We start from the raw sequence: 19,295 nt of genomic DNA, 5'->3' as shown, positions 1-19,295 counted from the left end.
TTAGGTAGCCATTTTAGCAAGCTTCATAACTAACTATAACATTAATTCATGAGTTACCTGTAGTGTGAAACTGTCACTACGTTGAGTAAATGTTGCATACAAAGTAAATTCTGTAATGTCAATTAAATAGAATAGCTAGCTAAAATGCTACAGTGCTAATTTACCCGTGCATTACTGATAACTTTTTGTACCTTCTATTATCTATGAGACACACGATTGCGGATGCAACAAGATAAAGTAAAAAAACACCACCTTTAACGATTTTTGCTACAATCCTGTCGTATTACCCTTTGCCAACCTCACTGGATGATATGATTTTAATAATATAGGACAGGAGACGACTGCTGTAATGTTGATCTCAAAGAGTATCTGCCGTTAACTTCATTGACTACGCACGCGCGTAGTTGTCCCACATTTATTTGAGCAAACCATATTAGTTTACTGTTTTACATAAACTGTACATGTGGAATATCATGTGCATAGTATGTGCATGTACATTTATTTAAACAGACACAATCATTTGTGACATCTGTATATTGGAAGAGGGTTTAAAATGCAGATAACCTCTTTGTACCGAGCGTTGCGCAAATTATCTAATCTGCAAATCAATCATATAGTGACAATATAATTTTCGCAAATCTGCATAGTTTGGTAAAACCAAAGACCTTTAACACTGATCACAGATCAGTTTTAATTAAAGGAAATACCGCAGTGCATTCAGGGACAGCAGATACCAGAGAGAGGTCAGAGAACCACAGATTGCGCAAGATGTCGGTCGTTTGTCTATTGTCTTTGGGTCGCTGTAGTACGGTGGCATTCCGTTCTTCCACTGGAATGGTGGTAAGGCAGTGTTAAGACTGTGTCCATTTGAACGATTGCCTAATAAATTAATGCGGTTTGTTGATCTTTTCGAACGACGTGCGCTTGCTTGTCAGCTAGCATACCCATAGACACTAATTGCTTTAGCAAAGATTTGTATAACTAACCCAAGATCGACCAGAGCCTGTTGTTTCCAATGGGAGTAAATTAATCACAGTGGGCAGAACAATCAAGGAGGTGGGCAGAGCCAAGCACGAAGTAGTAAAATCCTATTGGCGCGTTCAAGCATATTTCATTTCGGGAATTATGTGCCCGTGTGCAATAACTCAATTCGCCCTTGCACTACTTTCTAAACAACGCAATTTAGTGAAACTTTGGCAAAGGTCAAAGTCTACAAAATGCAGAACACTGTTTGTTACAGATTACAGCAGAATGTTGGCCAAAATCCATCTCACTCCATTTATCCCACTTCGTTTCCTCTCATCACCATATTGGTAGTGAGTGTGAACGCTAACCGGATGTTTTACATTTATACATCCGGTAAAATATTTGGCACATCTGTGTCTCTTTTGACGATAATATCTTCTGATCTTGGATATTTTGTTAAGAGCCCTGACGCTTACTCTAAACATGAACACCCATCGCTTTCCTTATGTTTTTGGAATTATAAGGAATGTATCTTTCATAACGGTGAGAAATAATAATAATTTAAACAAATATCGGTGAGAAATAATAATAACTTTTTTTTAAAGTTCAATTAATGCACACCTTTTTATAGTGTTAGGGTTCCCACATGGCCATATTTCCATGTATTTCCCACATAGCTATTTGTGTCTCCTAATGTAACGGTATAACTTTAGTACGTCCCCTCTGCACACATCAACAACAGTTACCCATCGTTCCACAAAAGCCGCGGCCCTTGCAGAGCAAGGGGAACCACTACTTCAAGGTCTCAGAGCAAGTGACATCACCGATTGAAACGCTATTAGCGTGCGCCACCGCTAACTAGCTAGCCATTTCACATCCGTTACACTAACGCTTGTGTGTAAATGGAAGGTACGCCAATATCGTGTTGTCACTGAAAAATACTGTGGTTGCAACTGTTAGTGTACAGTACTTGTATGTTTTCAATTTGTAAACTTATTTGTGATATTAAAGTCGAGGGATTTATGTTTCTAGAACCGTAATATTACAGCAAATGAGAATCGATTCACATTTAAATGGAGTATTTGGCTGTTTGGGCTTCTTCTGTGGAATTTATATGGAGGTTGGCAACCAACTTTAAGGTGCATTACCGCCTCCAACTGGACTGGAGTGTGGACCAGAGACAGAACTGAGGGAAGGTCTGAATCATACCCATTATTATCTAAGTCTAAGGAAACTAAATGCATAATTAAATACTACATCCCCTGAAGATTAACCCCAGCAGTTAACTTAATATTGGTTCTTCAACCCCATTACTCCTTAAATCGAATAACAATCTCTTTCCCTCCCATATTGCTGGCACTAAAATATGTGTTCCACTGTCTCCATCTCTTCCTGACAATCACACTTCCCAGTCAGATGTTTTCCTACCAATTTCAATGTACTTTTGATCCTTGTGTGTCCCAATCTCAGCCTTGTGATGACCCCTTCCTCCCTTCTCACCTCGACCTGAGGACCTCCCTGCATCTTATGCTGGTGTCTTCCCTTTCCCTCCTTGTTCCACAAATCTTTTCATTTGTTTTTAACCACTGTTCTTATTAACCCCTTGGCTTCTGCTTTACTGATTGACAATTACATCTCAACTTTAGGATGTTTAATGAGTCTGCTTGGTGTTAACATCCATCTCCTCATTTCCCTCTACTCCCACATGAGCTGGTACCCAGAGGAACTGTTCTGTGAGCTTGTGTGGCCTACCACGTCACGGCTGAGCCGTTGTTGCTCCTAGAGGTTTCCACTACACAATAACCACACTTACAGTTGACCAGGGCAGACATTTTACGAACTGACTTGTTGGAAAGGTGCAATGTTGAAAGTTATTGAGCGCTTCAGTACAGGCCAAATTACGTTTCTATAAAAACGTAATTCTATGTGACCTCTGTCAAATTCTGCAACGTAATCCACTGTTTTCCAATGGTGTATGAAATTAGTCACTTCAAAAATGCACTACCACTAGATACTTCTATAAATGTCAATTATTTAACGCTTACTGTGTACCTGTGTTTGTCCTGATTTGTTATAGAGTTGGAATCCATAGATTTTATTTTTAAAAATTCACTCTGTTTCCCCTGCCAAAATTTAAAAAATGTCCCATGCTATGACAAGGTTGCTCCTTCTCCGTTTATCAAACAACGGTTCACTTGGCAGAGGTCGCAGTTTGCTGCATGCACAAAACAAGTATTAGACAACAGGGATCTTGATCTATGACTCGGGAGGGGATTGATTGTTTCTGCTGTAACCAAGAAGCTTGATCTTGCAAGCTAGACACTTGGTGAGCAAGTTAGCAAACCAAATGCATAGCTGGAGCCCTGTGCTTGACCAAAATTATTTGACCTTAGTGAAACCAGTGGTGATTTTAGCATTTAAACGGTGCCCACAAACTGTTAGGGCCTACATAAAGTTGTCCCAACAACAGTCCCAACATCTTACCACTGCTACACCTGGCTATCAGAGGAGCCTTGTCTGGCAGCGAAACAGTTAATTCAGTCTCAATTACTGCCTTTAAAAAAACCATCTGATATTAAACAAATGTGGTTTCTACTGATAATTCAGATGTACAAACTATGGCATATGGGGACGACGAGAGGATAAGAGGCCATCTGTAATTTCGATTAAGACATTAATGAGCGAGCTAGGATGGATGTAGTCAATATAACTATTTGTTTAGCACTTTTGAAATGTACAGCAACATAATTCAGAACATAGGCCGTTCTTAGTGTTCTCCCTGTACATCAAGTCAGAACCGTAGGATAAATTAAAGGGGGCATATAAGCAAACAATGAAAGCTCTCACAATATTCGATTATTACATTTCTCTAAAACAGGTTATAGGCTACATGTGCAGCACCAAGTCCAGTACAATAGGTGAAATTAAGAGGGGTTAATATACCAAATTATTAGGGTGAGTCACATGGACTACTAACATCTTACTACACAACATACACTTAGTATTATTTCTTATCTACAGTATAAATATTTCCATAGCATATTACATAATTTGTGCAGCAGCATGCAATACATTTTTGGACTCACCTTTGTTGTCCTGTGCTCACTTGAACAGGAAGGGGGTGCGGTGGTCCTTGGTGGGCAAATGTTGTCATGAAAGTCTGGCATTCTCTGGATTTATGGTGCTTTCAAAACAACTGGGAACTCGGGGTGGGTTGAATCATGATGACGTCATTGATCTTCAGGTCGTTGCTCTAGAAAGAGGATGGATTTACAATTCCGAGTTGGATGACAGTTCAAAACGTATTTTCCCATTTGGAGCTTGTTTATTCCTGACTTCCCAGTTGTCTTCAACTCACTAAAGCGGCACAAATCATGCTTCATTAACAGCATGGCCAATGTTGAATGTTTATAATTTTAAACTTGGAAAAGAGCCCCTTAATCCCAGATTTGGGACCACACAGCCACTCCACTGAATAAGCAGGCTAGTGATTGCTTTGCAATGCTTGCAGTTAGCCACTGTCACTGATTCCTTCCTAACCACTCATTATTGAATTTGCAATTTCCAACTTGTGTAATGTTTGTGGCCGATGAGCACCGCTCATATAGCTATAATTACATTGTTTGCAAACTGATATGTGACATGTTTTAATGCCAAAATAACATGCAAGGCAAGCCCCCCCTAAAAAGTTTTAAATGTGGGGGTCAAAAAGCCCTGAATGATGGGTCACCACTGAGTGACATTTACAGTGATAAGATATTTACCTCTCAAACAGTAGTGAACTTCAAGTGTAACTTGATCACCTCGTGTTGCTCGAGTGGATCGTCATGATGCAATTTAAATATATATACACTGCTCAAAAAAATAAAGGGAACACTTAAACAACACAATGTAACTCCAAGTCAATCACACTTCGGTGAAATCAAACTGTCCACTTAGGAAGCAACACTGATTGACAATCAATTTCACATGCTGTTGTGCAAATGGAATAGACAACAGGTGGAAATTATAGGCAATTAGCAAGACACCCCCAATAAAGGAGTGGTTCTGCAGGTGGTGACCACAGACCACTTCTCAGTTCCTATGCTTCCTGCCTGATGTTTTGGTTACTTTTGAATGCTGGCGGTGCTTTCACTCTAGTGGTAGCATGAGACGGAGTCTACAACCCACACAAGTGGCTCAGGTAGTGCAGCTCATCCAGGATGGGACATCAATGCGAGCTCTGGCAAGAAGGTTTGCTGTGTCTGTCAGCGTAGTGTCCAGAGCATGGAGGCGCTACCAGGAGACAGGCCAGTACATTAGGAGATGTGGAGGAGGCTGTAGGAGGGCAACAACCCAGCAGCAGGACCGCTACCTCTGCCTTTGTGCAAGGAGCAGGAGGAGCACTGCCAGAGCCTTGCAAAATGACCTCCAGCAGGCCACAAATGTGCATGTGTCTGCTCAAACGGTCAGAAACAGACTCCATGAGGGCCCAACACCCACAGGTGGGGGTTGTGCTTACAGCCCAACACCGTGCAGGACGTTTGGCATTTGCCAGAGAACACCAAGATTGGCAAATTCGCCACTGGCGCCCTGTGCTCTTCACAGATGAAAGCAGGTTCACACTGAGCACATGTGACAGAGTCTGGAGACGCCGTGGAGAACGTTCTGCTGTATTTAAAAAAAAAAACCAGTATGCTTTATATACCAGGGATCATCAGCTAGATTTAGCCATGGGCTGAAGATCTTTTCTTTAGCGTATAATCAGGGGGCCGGAACATAATTACAAATAATTTGTAGACTGCAAAAAAACATTAAGAACACCTGCTCTTTCCATGACAGACCAGGTGGATGTTGTGACATCAATAAGGGATCATTTGTTAGAGCCACTTCAATCAGTGTAGATGAAGGGGAGGAGAGAGGTTAAAGAAGGATTTGTTGAGCATTAAAATCCAGCAGGTTGCAGCTCTTGACACCAACTGGTGCGCCTGGCGCCTACTACCATACCCTGTTCAAAGACACTTCACTTTTTTGTCTTGCCCATTCATCCTCTGAATGGCACATATACACATGTCTCAAGGCTTAAAAATCCTTCTTGAATCTGTTTCCTCTCCTTCATCTACACTGATTGAAGTGGATTTAACAAGTGACATCAATAAAGGATTATAGCTTTCTCCTGGTCGAGCAGGTCTTCTTAATGTTGTGTATACACTCGACACTGCCAATACACATTCTTCTACCAGGAGCATTGAGTCATCAGTCATGAAGAAGTTGTTCAATCCCACAGCTTGTAATGTGGTTCATGACAGACAGGCTGAGCTCTCCTCATTCTCTCTCCTCTGTTACTTCAGGCGGTTCGGTACGCCCAGACAGCGGCGGCCACAGCACCCCAGCCCAGAGTCAAGAAGTTCCAGGTGTACCGCTGGGACCCAGACACGGTGGGGGATAAGCCCCGCATGCAGACCTTTGAGATTGATCTCAACACGTGAGTACAGCCCGCCTTATCAGTTGAACACTTCCATTAGGTTATTGGAACAGGCACTTTGTAATTTATCACAGTTTCAGATCTTGTTAGAACAGACCTCCCCTTGTGTTTGCTGGTGATGGAGTACTCGTTCTATATAGACTCATTATTGTTAAGGTACTGTGCTATTTCCTATTTATTTTTTTACTGAGTGTTGTTGGGGAAGGGCTTGTAAGTAAGCATTTCAAGGTATAAAAGTATACAAAGTATACACCTGTTGCATTCGGCGCATGTGACAAATATTTGGATTTGTTCGAGAGGGAATCATGAGCACCCTTCATATGGAATTAAGGAGGATAACCCTGATACTCTGGACAGGTTCCCAGTCCTCTTCCTGTTCTTTCTCCATCTGTCCAATCCTGTTGGCTCAGTTCTGGCAATGAGGCATTGTGACAAAAATACCCTGGAGTACTATCATAGCATGGATTTGTAAAGTATACTGAACAAAAAATATAAACGCAACATGTTTCATAAGCTGAAATAAAAGATCCAAGAAATTGTCCATGCGCACAAAAATCTTATTTCTCAAAATGTTTTTGCACTAATTTGTTTATATCCCTGATAGTGAGCATTTGCCAAGATAATCAGGTGTGGCATATCAAGAAGCTGATTAAACAGCATGACCATTACACAGGTTCACCTTGTGCTGCGGACAATAAAAGGCCATTCTAAAATGTGCAGTTTTGTCACACAACACAATACCATAGATATCTCAAGTTTTCAGTAAGTGTGCAATTGGCATGCCATCTGGAGGGATTTCCACCAGAGCTGTTGCCAGATAATTTAATCTTAATTAACCGCAAACCACGTGTAACCATGACCTCCACTTCCGACTTCTTCACCTGTGGGATCGTCTGAGGGGGTGCTTAGCAGTATTTCTGTCTGTAATAAAGGCCTTTTGTGGGGAAAAACAAATTCTGGTTGGCTGGGCCTTGCTCCCCAGTGGGTGGGTCTATTTTTGTTCAGTATATAGGTGTCAATCCTGTTCTCATACATCTTCAGTGTACAGATGAGGTTCTTAACAATAAGTGGACTGTCTGCTTCCCTCCTTTCCACAGCTGTGGCCCCATGGTATTGGACGCCCTCATCAAGATAAAGAATGAGATGGACGGCACTCTGACCTTCCGTCGCTCCTGCAGAGAGGGTCAGTGTGTGGAGGGAAGTAGGGTTATTTTGGGGATACTGATGAATAGAGGAAATGGTTGAGATGATTCTAGTGGTGAATCACTAATGTTCTTTGGGGAGTGAGAGAAGAGCTGGGATTAGTGTTCTTAAATGTTGGTTTACTGTGTTTTTGTTACGTTAGGGAGTTAGATGTCGTTAAGGTTGGAAAGTGTGTCCAGGATGGAATTATCTTAGAACAGGTTGTCCAGGGGTGATACCAGATCAGGTTTATTCTAGTGACTGACTATCCTCCAATGGACATGCCCCAGTCAAGGAAAAATAACACGGATCCGTTCCTTTTGCAACTTTATATAATGTGAGTAAGGCAGAGTTTGTATGTGTTTGCTATGGTGCAGGTATCTGTGGATCCTGTGCAATGAACATCAATGGAGGCAACACACTGGCCTGTCTGAACAAGATTGACACCAACACCAGCAAGGCTACCAAGATCTACCCTCTGCCACACATGTATGTGGTCAAAGATCTGGTCCCTGTGAGTATCATCATTCCATACAAGCTTGTCACACACTGGCTGTATTATTTTAATTGTCAATCCCACATTAAAGTTGGAGTGAGTTTGTGATGGCGTTCTTTTGGTTGCAGGACATGAGTAATTTCTATGCTCAGTACAAGTCAATCGAGCCCTACCTGAAGAAGAAGGATGAGACAAATGAGGGAAAGGAACAATACCATCAGACTGTGGAGGACAGACAAAAACTGGTACACCCAAATTACTTCTGATTCATTGACAATGAGCAGAATTTAGATGGTTGAACAGAGTGCTGCAACTGTGTCCATTTTGTCAAAATGTCTTCTGTGCTCTCTTTTTTTACTGTCCTGTCTCTCCCTGTCAGGACGGGCTGTATGAATGTATTCTGTGTGCGTGCTGCAGCACCAGCTGCCCCAGCTACTGGTGGAATGGAGACAAGTACCTGGGACCTGCTGTCCTTATGCAGGCCTGTGCTTTTGTGTATGAGTTTAGACTAGTCTGACTAGTTTGATTCAGAGTTGTTGTATTTTGATCAACGGGACACTGATGAGTGAATGTGCGTATGCACCTTGGACTGTTTGTGAGCTCACATGGCTGTCCTTCTCCAGGCCTACCGTTGGATGATCGACTCGAGAGACGAGTTCACAGAGGAGCGTCTCTCCAAGCTGCAGGATCCTTTCTCTCTCTACCGCTGTCACACCATCATGAACTGCACTAAGACCTGCCCCAAGGTAACCTCGGTCTAATAAACATTACTCCTCCCTTCGAAGGGTAAACTTCACTGCTCACTAGCACTCACTTCTACTTTCTCATTGTTGTCAAATTCATCACCTCTCTCCTCCACTTACAGGGCCTGAACCCAGGGAAGGCGATTGCAGAGATTAAGAAGATGATGGCCACTTACAAGGAGAAGAAATCAGCTGTTGCTTGAACTCTGGGGTCATGACCCTTGACCCCCCCCTCCCTTTACATTAATCTACAATTAAGATGCCCTACCAGTGAGGTCTACTGGGCCTGCACACTTGTGAACTTCACCAACTCCACACTCCAGCACTACATCTCTCGAGTCGATCATCCAACAGTAGGTCTGGGGCGGCAGGGTAGCCTAGTGGTTAGAGTGTTGGGCTAGTAACCGAAAGGTTGCAAGTTCAAATCCCCAAGCTGACAAGGTACAATTCTGTTCTGCCCCTGAACAAGACAGTTAACTCACTGTCATTAAAAATAAGAATGTGTTCTGAACTGACCTAGTTAAATAAAGGTATAATAAAAAATTGGACTCCAAGGGAACAGTTGGGAAAGATGTGAGACATGACCTGCTAACTTCACTAAAATGATGGTTCATTCCCATTGTTTGGTCTGGTGTGGGTGGGTTTGAGTTCAGAGGGTGATGGATTCACAGACAAGAAATATGTATATCTGTTGCTCATAACTATATACAGTTGAAGTCGGAAGTTAATACACCTTAGTCAAATACATTTAAACTCCGTTTTTTTCACAATTCCTGATTTAATCCTAGTAAAAATTCCCTGTCTTTGGTTTGGATCACCACTTTATTTAAAGAATGTGAAATGTTAGAATAATGGTAGTGATTTATTTAAGCTTTTATTTCTTTCATCACATTCCTAGTGGGTCAGAAGTTTACATACACTCAATTAGTATTTGGTAGCATTGCCTTTAAATTGTTTAATTTGGGTCAAACATTTTAAGTAGCCTTCATCAAGCTTCCCACAATATGTTGGGTGAATTTTGACCCATTCCTCCTGACAGAGCTGGTGTAACGGAGTCAGGTTTGTAAGGCCTCCTTTCTCGCACACACTTTCAGTTCTGCCCACAAATTGTCTATAGGATTGAGGTCAGGGCTTTGTGATGGCCACTCCAATACCTTTACTTTGTTGTCCTTAAGCCATTTTGCCACAACTTTGGAAGTATGCTTTGGGTCATTGTCCATTTGGGACCAAGCTTTAACTTATTGACTGATGTCTTGAGATATTGCTTCAGTATATCCACATAACTTTCCTACCTCATGATGCCATCTATTTTGTGAAGTGCACCAGTCCCTCCTGCAGCAAAGCACCCCCACAACATGATGCTGCCACCCCCGTACTTCACGGTTGGGATGGTGTTCTCCAGCTTGCAAGCCTCCCCATTTTTCCTCCAAACATAACTATGGTCATTATGGCCAAACAGTACAATTGCTGTTGTTCTGGGGTTTGCACTTTTCAAACTAAAGTATGTTCATCTCTAGGAGAGAGAATGCGTCTCCTTCCTGAGCGGTATGACGGCTGCGTGGTCCCATGGTGTTTATACTTGCGTACTATTGTTTGTACAGATGAACGTAGTGACTTCAGGCGTTTGGAAATTGCTCCAAAGGATGAACCAGACTTGTGGAGGTCTTGGTTGGTTTCTTTTGATTTTCCCATGATGTCAAGCAAAGAGGCACTGAGTTTGAAGGTAGGCCTTGAAATACATCCACAGGTACACCTCCAATGGACTCAAATGATGTCAATTAGCCAATCAGAAGCTTCTAAAGCAATGACACCATTTTCTGGAATTTTCCAAGCTGTTTAAAGGCACAATCAACTTAGTGTATGTAAACTTCTGACCCACTGGAATTGTGATTTTAAGTGAAATAATCTGTCTGTAAACAATTGTTGGAAAAATTACTTGTGTCATGCACAACGTAAATGTCCTAAAACTATAGTTTGTTAATAAGATATTTGTGGAGTGGTTGAAAAACGAGTTTAATTGACTCCAACCTAAGTGTATATAAACTTCCGACTTCAACTGTGAGTATATATAAATATATATAACGGGAGTCTTTGTTTTAATGTGTAATAAATGTAATGCTTTAATGCCTACCGTTGTATCCCTGGTTATTATGCCTGCTTGTGATCAAACGTGCTGTCTGTCCTATACTATTTTGCTCAAATTAATTTTTAACATCACATTCATTGTGGAGTGCTGAAGAAGCATGTACAGCATTAAACTGTCGATTGGTTTTAAGATCAGCTCAAGTCAACCAAAAACCCTGCTTTGCTTATTAAACTTTGCATGCTCTGGTTGTCAGTCCTGTTATTAAACTTTGCATGCTCTGGTTGTCAGTCCTGTTATTAAACTTTGCATGCTCTGGTTGTCAGTCCTGTTATTAAACTTTGCATGCTCTGGTTGTCAGTCCTGTTATTAAACTTTGCATGCTCTGGTTGTCAGTCCTGTTATTAAACTTTGCATGCTCTGGTTGTCAGTCCTGTTATTAAACTTTGCATGCTCTGGTTGTCAGTCCTGTTATTAAACTTTGCATGCTCTGGTTGTCAGTCCTGTTATTAAACTTTGCATGCTCTGGTTGTCAGTCCTGTTATTAAACTTTGCATGCTCTGGTTGTCAGTCCTGTTATTAAACTTTGCATGCTCTGGTTGTCAGTCCTGTTATTAAACTTTGCATGCTCTGGTTGTCAGTCCTGTTATTAAACTTTGCATGCTCTGGTTGTCAGTCCTGCAGTTTGTATTTTACTTTTTAAAGGTGCTCTCTGCAAAATGTCGTTGCCATGGGCAGCACCAGATATATTGAGATGAGCGAGATGCAACACTTTGCTGTCACACAGTACTGCACATGTACACCGGTTCGATTTACACTGTGGTAACCAGGGAACCAAAACAGTGGAGCACTCGTGCTTAATCGCTTTTAGTTGTTGCAGAAATTGACCCACTAGGCTAGTGCACTGTGTCATATATGTGTGTGGAATTTCAATCCATGTCCTCTAGGTGTCAGCCTTTTACAGACTAATCCTGGAGTAGAGAGACATGCACACTAGTAGTGAAAAGGGAGAACAAAATGGGCCACTAGAATCAATCATGTATACATTCTACTGCTTTCAAACCTATTTATCCATCCTGAAGGTTAGGGGGTTTATGTGCAGTCAGTCAGTGCCATGGTCTCCTGACTGTGATTGGCGGGAGTGGGCGATGGGACAGACAGAGGTGGGGAGAGGGGGGTTGAAGGCGGGGCGTTACAATGTGGCGCTCGGTCAGACTGCTGAAGACGGACGCATGAGACTTGCGGATCGCCGGAGAAAAGAAAAATAACGAGGTAAGAGCTACAAATTGATGCAAGTTGTTAAAATGAATATGTCCAAATATTAAATAATTGCAAAAACAGCATAAATGTATTTGTAATCATGTGCGCTTATTTTTATTAATTTTAATATTTGAATTCAAAGGTCAAGGGAGTAGTAGGTAGGCTACAGAGTTGTGGAGTTTTTAACCATTTGTCATGGTGGTGTGCGATATGAAATATGCATGGAATGTCTTCTGTGCTCTCTTTTTTTACTGTCCTGTCTCTCCCTGTCAGGACGGGCTGTATGAATGTATTCTGTGTGCGTGCTGCAGCACCAGCTGCCCCAGCTACTGGTGGAATGGAGACAAGTACCTGGGACCTGCTGTCCTTATGCAGGCCTGTGCTTTTGTGTATGAGTTTAGACTAGTCTGACTAGTTTGATTCAGAGTTGTTGTATTTTGATCAACGGGACACTGATGAGTGAATGTGCGTATGCACCTTGGACTGTTTGTGAGCTCACATGGCTGTCCTTCTCCAGGCCTACCGTTGGATGATCGACTCGAGAGACGAGTTCACAGAGGAGCGTCTCTCCAAGCTGCAGGATCCTTTCTCTCTCTACCGCTGTCACACCATCATGAACTGCACTAAGACCTGCCCCAAGGTAACCTCGGTCTAATAAACATTACTCCTCCCTTCGAAGGGTAAACTTCACTGCTCACTAGCACTCACTTCTACTTTCTCATTGTTGTCAAATTCATCACCTCTCTCCTCCACTTACAGGGCCTGAACCCAGGGAAGGCGATTGCAGAGATTAAGAAGATGATGGCCACTTACAAGGAGAAGAAATCAGCTGTTGCTTGAACTCTGGGGTCATGACCCTTCACCCCCCCTCCCTTTACATTAATCTACAATTAAGATGCCCTACCAGTGAGGTCTACTGGGCCTGCACACTTGTGAACTTCACCAACTCCACACTCCAGCACTACATCTCTCGAGTCGATCATCCAACAGTAGGTCTGGGGCGGCAGGGTAGCCTAGTGGTTAGAGTGTTGGGCTAGTAACCGAAAGGTTGCAAGTTCAAATCCCCAAGCTGACAAGGTACAATTCTGTTCTGCCCCTGAACAAGACAGTTAACTCACTGTCATTAAAAATAAGAATGTGTTCTGAACTGACCTAGTTAAATAAAGGTATAATAAAAAATTGGACTCCAAGGGAACAGTTGGGAAAGATGTGAGACATGACCTGCTAACTTCACTAAAATGATGGTTCATTCCCATTGTTTGGTCTGGTGTGGGTGGGTTTGAGTTCAGAGGGTGATGGATTCACAGACAAGAAATATGTATATCTGTTGCTCATAACTATATACAGTTGAAGTCGGAAGTTAATACACCTTAGTCAAATACATTTAAACTCCGTTTTTTTCACAATTCCTGATTTAATCCTAGTAAAAATTCCCTGTCTTTGGTTTGGATCACCACTTTATTTAAAGAATGTGAAATGTTAGAATAATGGTAGTGATTTATTTAAGCTTTTATTTCTTTCATCACATTCCTAGTGGGTCAGAAGTTTACATACACTCAATTAGTATTTGGTAGCATTGCCTTTAAATTGTTTAATTTGGGTCAAACATTTTAAGTAGCCTTCATCAAGCTTCCCACAATATGTTGGGTGAATTTTGACCCATTCCTCCTGACAGAGCTGGTGTAACGGAGTCAGGTTTGTAAGGCCTCCTTTCTCGCACACACTTTCAGTTCTGCCCACAAATTGTCTATAGGATTGAGGTCAGGGCTTTGTGATGGCCACTCCAATACCTTTACTTTGTTGTCCTTAAGCCATTTTGCCACAACTTTGGAAGTATGCTTTGGGTCATTGTCCATTTGGGACCAAGCTTTAACTTATTGACTGATGTCTTGAGATATTGCTTCAGTATATCCACATAACTTTCCTACCTCATGATGCCATCTATTTTGTGAAGTGCACCAGTCCCTCCTGCAGCAAAGCACCCCCACAACATGATGCTGCCACCCCCGTACTTCACGGTTGGGATGGTGTTCTCCAGCTTGCAAGCCTCCCCATTTTTCCTCCAAACATAACTATGGTCATTATGGCCAAACAGTCCAATTGCTGTTGTTCTGGGATTTGCACTTTTCAAACTAAAGTATGTTCATCTCTAGGAGAGAGAATGCGTCTCCTTCCTGAGCGGTATGACGGCTGCGTGGTCCCATGGTGTTTATACTTGCGTACTATTGTTTGTACAGATGAACGTGGTGACTTCAGGCGTTTGGAAATTGCTCCAAAGGATGAACCAGACTTGTGGAGGTCTTGGTTGGTTTCTTTTGATTTTCCCATGATGTCAAGCAAAGAGGCACTGAGTTTGAAGGTAGGCCTTGAAATACATCCACAGGTACACCTCCAATGGACTCAAATGATGTCAATTAGCCAATCAGAAGCTTCTAAAGCAATGACACCATTTTCTGGAATTTTCCAAGCTGTTTAAAGGCACAATCAACTTAGTGTATGTAAACTTCTGACCCACTGGAATTGTGATTTAAGTGAAATAATCTGTCTGTAAACAATTGTTGGAAAAATTACTTGTGTCATGCACAACGTAAATGTCCTAACCGACTTGCCAAAACTATAGTTTGTTAATAAGATATTTGTGGAGTGGTTGAAAAACGAGTTTAATTGACTCCAACCTAAGTGTATATAAACTTCCGACTTCAACTGTGAGTATATATAAATATATATAACGGGAGTCTTTGTTTTAATGTGTAATAAATGTAATGCTTTAATGCCTACCGTTGTATCCCTGGTTATTATGCCTGCTTGTGATCAAACGTGCTGTCTGTCCTATACTATTTTGCTCAAATTAATTTTTAACATCACATTCATTGTGGAGTGCTGAAGAAGCATGTACAGCATTAAACTGTCGATTGGTTTTAAGATCAGCTCAAGTCAACCAAAAACCCTGCTTTGCTTATTAAACTTTGCATGCTCTGGTTGTCAGTCCTGTTATTAAACTTTGCATGCTCTGGTTGTCAGTCCTGTTATTAAACTTTGCATGCTCTGGTTGTCAGTCCTCTTATTAAACTTTGCATGCTCTGGTTGTCAGTCCTGTTATTAAACTTTGCATGCTCTGGTTGTCAGTCCTGTTATTAAACTTTGCATGCTCTGGTTGTCAGTCCTGTTATTAAACTTTGCATGCTCTGGTTGTCAGTCCTGTTATTAAACTTTGCATGCTCTGGTTGTCAGTCCTGTTATTAAACTTTGCATGCTCTGGTTGTCAGTCCTGTTATTAAACTTTGCATGCTCTGGTTGTCAGTCCTGTTATTAAACTTTGCATGCTCTGGTTGTCAGTCCTGTTATTAAACTTTGCATGCTCTGGTTGTCAGTCCTGTTATTAAACTTTGCATGCTCTGGTTGTCAGTCCTGTTATTAAACTTTGCATGCTCTGGTTGTCAGTCCTGTTATTAAACTTTGCATGCTCTGGTTGTCAGTCCTGTTATTAAACTTTGCATGCTCTGGTTGTCAGTCCTGTTATTAAACTTTGCATGCTCTGGTTGTCAGTCCTGTTATTAAACTTTGCATGCTCTGGTTGTCAGTCCTGTTATTAAACTTTGCATGCTCTGGTTGTCAGTCCTGTTATTAAACTTTGCATGCTCTGGTTGTCAGTCCTGTTATTAAACTTTGCATGCTCTGGTTGTCAGTCCTGTTATTAAACTTTGCATGCTCTGGTTGTCAGTCCTGTTATTAAACTTTGCATGCTCTGGTTGTCAGTCCTGTTATTAAACTTTGCATGCTCTGGTTGTCAGTCCTGTTATTAAACTTTGCATGCTCTGGTTGTCAGTCCTGCAGTTTGTATTTTACTTTTTAAAGGTGCTCTCTGCAAAATGTCGTTGCCATGGGCAGCACCAGATATATTGAGATGAGCGAGATGCAACACTTTGCTGTCACACAGTACTGCACATTTACACCGGTTCGATTTACACTGTGGTAACCAGGGAACCAAAACAGTGGAGCACTCGTGCTTAATCGCTTTTAGTTGTTGCAGAAATTGACCCACTAGGCTAGTGCACTGTGTCATATATGTGTGTGGAATTTCAATCCATGTCCTCTAGGTGTCAGCCTTTTACAGACTAATCCTGGAGTAGAGAGACATGCACACTAGTAGTGAAAAGGGAGAACAAAATGGGCCACTAGAATCAATCATGTATACATTCTACTGCTTTCAAACCTATTTATCCATCCTGAAGGTTAGGGGGTTTATGTGCAGTCAGTCAGTGCCATGGTCTCCTGACTGTGATTGACGGGAGTGGGCGATGGGACAGACAGAGGTGGGGAGAGGGGGGTTGAAGGCGGGGCGTTACAATGTGGCGCTCGGTCAGACTGCTGAAGACGGACGCATGAGACTTGCGGATCGCCGGAGAAAAGAAAAATAACGAGGTAAGAGCTACAAATTGATGCAAGTTGTTGAAATGAATATGTCCAAATATTAAATAATTGCAAAAACAGCATAAATGTATTTGTAATCATGTGCGCTTATTTTTATTAATTTTAATATTTGAATTCAAAGGTCAAGGGAGTAGTAGGTAGGCTACAGAGTTGTGGAGTTTTTAACCATTTGTCATGGTGGTGTGCGATATGAAATATGCATGGAATGTCTTCTGTGCTCTCTTTTTTTACTGTCCTGTCTCTCCCTGTCAGGACGGGCTGTATGAATGTATTCTGTGTGCGTGCTGCAGCACCAGCTGCCCCAGCTACTGGTGGAATGGAGACAAGTACCTGGGACCTGCTGTCCTTATGCAGGCCTGTGCTTTTGTGTATGAGTTTAGACTAGTCTGACTAGTTTGATTCAGAGTTGTTGTATTTTGATCAACGGGACACTGATGAGTGAATGTGCGTATGCACCTTGGACTGTTTGTGAGCTCACATGGCTGTCCTTCTCCAGGCCTACCGTTGGATGATCGACTCGAGAGACGAGTTCACAGAGGAGCGTCTCTCCAAGCTGCAGGATCCTTTCTCTCTCTACCGCTGTCACACCATCATGAACTGCACTAAGACCTGCCCCAAGGTAACCTCGGTCTAATAAACATTACTCCTCCCTTCGAAGGGTAAACTTCACTGCTCACTAGCACTCACTTCTACTTTCTCATTGTTGTCAAATTCATCACCTCTCTCCTCCACTTACAGGGCCTGAACCCAGGGAAGGCGATTGCAGAGATTAAGAAGATGATGGCCACTTACAAGGAGAAGAAATCAGCTGTTGCTTGAACTCTGGGGTCATGACCCTTGACCCCCCCCTCCCTTTACATTAATCTACAATTAAGATGCCCTACCAGTGAGGTCTACTGGGCCTGCACACTTGTGAACTTCACCAACTCCACACTCCAGCACTACATCTCTCGAGTCGATCATCCAACAGTAGGTCTGGGGCGGTTGGGCTAGAGTGTTGGGCTAGTAACCGAAAGGTTGCAAGTTCAAATCCCCAAGCTGACAAGGTACAATTCTGTTCTGCCCCTGAACAAGACAGTTAACTCACTGTCATTAAAAATAAGAATGTGTTCTGAACTGACCTAGTTAAATAAAGGTATAATAAAAAATTGGACTCCAAGGGAACAGTTGGGAAAGATGTGAGACATGACCTGCTAACTTCACTAAAATGATGGTTCATTCCCATTGTTTGGTCTGGTGTGGGTGGGTTTGAGTTCAGAGGGTGATGGATTCACAGACAAGAAATATGTATATCTGTTGCTCGTAACTATATACAGTTGAAGTCGGAAGTTAATACACCTTAGTCAAATACATTTAAACTCCGTTTTTTTCACAATTCCTGATTTAATCCTAGTAAAAATTCCCTGTCTTTGGTTTGGATCACCACTTTATTTAAAGAATGTGAAATGTTAGAATAATGGTAGTGATTTATTTAAGCTTTTATTTCTTTCATCACATTCCTAGTGGGTCAGAAGTTTACATACACTCAATTAGTATTTGGTAGCATTGCCTTTAAATTGTTTAATTTGGGTCAAACATTTTAAGTAGCCTTCATCAAGCTTCCCACAATATGTTGGGTGAATTTTGACCCATTCCTCCTGACAGAGCTGGTGTAACGGAGTCAGGTTTGTAAGGCCTCCTTTCTCGCACACACTTTCAGTTCTGCCCACAAATTGTCTATAGGATTGAGGTCAGGGCTTTGTGATGGCCACTCCAATACCTTTACTTTGTTGTCCTTAAGCCATTTTGCCACAACTTTGGAAGTATGCTTTGGGTCATTGTCCATTTGGGACCAAGCTTTAACTTATTGACTGATGTCTTGAGATATTGCTTCAGTATATCCACATAACTTTCCTACCTCATGATGCCATCTATTTTGTGAAGTGCACCAGTCCCTCCTGCAGCAAAGCACCCCCACAACATGATGCTGCCACCCCCGTACTTCACGGTTGGGATGGTGTTCTCCAGCTTGCAAGCCTCCCCATTTTTCCTCCAAACATAACTATGGTCATTATGGCCAAACAGTCCAATTGCTGTTGTTCTGGGATTTGCACTTTTCAAACTAAAGTATGTTCATCTCTAGGAGAGAGAATGCGTCTCCTTCCTGAGCGGTATGACGGCTGCGTGGTCCCATGGTGTTTATACTTGCGTACTATTGTTTGTACAGATGAACGTGGTGACTTCAGGCGTTTGGAAATTGCTCCAAAGGATGAACCAGACTTGTGGAGGTCTTGGTTGGTTTCTTTTGATTTTCCCATGATGTCAAGCAAAGAGGCACTGAGTTTGAAGGTAGGCCTTGAAATACATCCACAGGTACACCTCCAATGGACTCAAATGATGTCAATTAGCCAATCAGAAGCTTCTAAAGCAATGACACCATTTTCTGGAATTTTCCAAGCTGTTTAAAGGCACAATCAACTTAGTGTATGTAAACTTCTGACCCACTGGAATTGTGATTTAAGTGAAATAATCTGTCTGTAAACAATTGTTGGAAAAATTACTTGTGTCATGCACAACGTAAATGTCCTAACCGACTTGCCAAAACTATAGTTTGTTAATAAGATATTTGTGGAGTGGTTGAAAAACGAGTTTAATTGACTCCAACCTAAGTGTATATAAACTTCCGACTTC

General features: G+C 41.9%; 1 protein-coding gene across 2 annotated transcripts; it reads left to right on the top strand.

The window, feature by feature from the left end:
* The first annotated feature begins 712 nt into the window (after positions 1 to 712).
* On the top strand, positions 713 to 11,573 carry LOC139413492 (succinate dehydrogenase [ubiquinone] iron-sulfur subunit, mitochondrial). 2 transcript variants are annotated; one of them, XM_071160958.1, is made up of 8 exons: positions 713 to 840; positions 6,297 to 6,430; positions 7,528 to 7,613; positions 7,990 to 8,126; positions 8,237 to 8,353; positions 8,488 to 8,589; positions 8,732 to 8,854; positions 8,974 to 11,573. In XM_071160958.1, exons 1-8 carry the CDS (start codon positions 769 to 771, stop codon positions 9,052 to 9,054), a joined length of 852 nt encoding a protein of 283 aa, XP_071017059.1. In that variant the 5' UTR covers positions 713 to 768; the 3' UTR covers positions 9,055 to 11,573. The 2 variants fall into 2 exon arrangements, with proteins under 2 accessions (XP_071017059.1, XP_071017060.1); XM_071160959.1 differs by lacking the exon at positions 8,488 to 8,589 and having other exon boundaries at positions 8,974 to 10,979.
* Positions 11,574 to 19,295: the final 7,722 nt, after the last annotated feature.

This window comes from Oncorhynchus clarkii, chromosome 7, assembly GCF_045791955.1.
Source record: "Oncorhynchus clarkii lewisi isolate Uvic-CL-2024 chromosome 7, UVic_Ocla_1.0, whole genome shotgun sequence".
Taxonomy (NCBI): Eukaryota; Metazoa; Chordata; class Actinopteri; order Salmoniformes; family Salmonidae; genus Oncorhynchus; species Oncorhynchus clarkii.
This window is presented reverse-complemented; position numbering and strand designations above follow the sequence as displayed.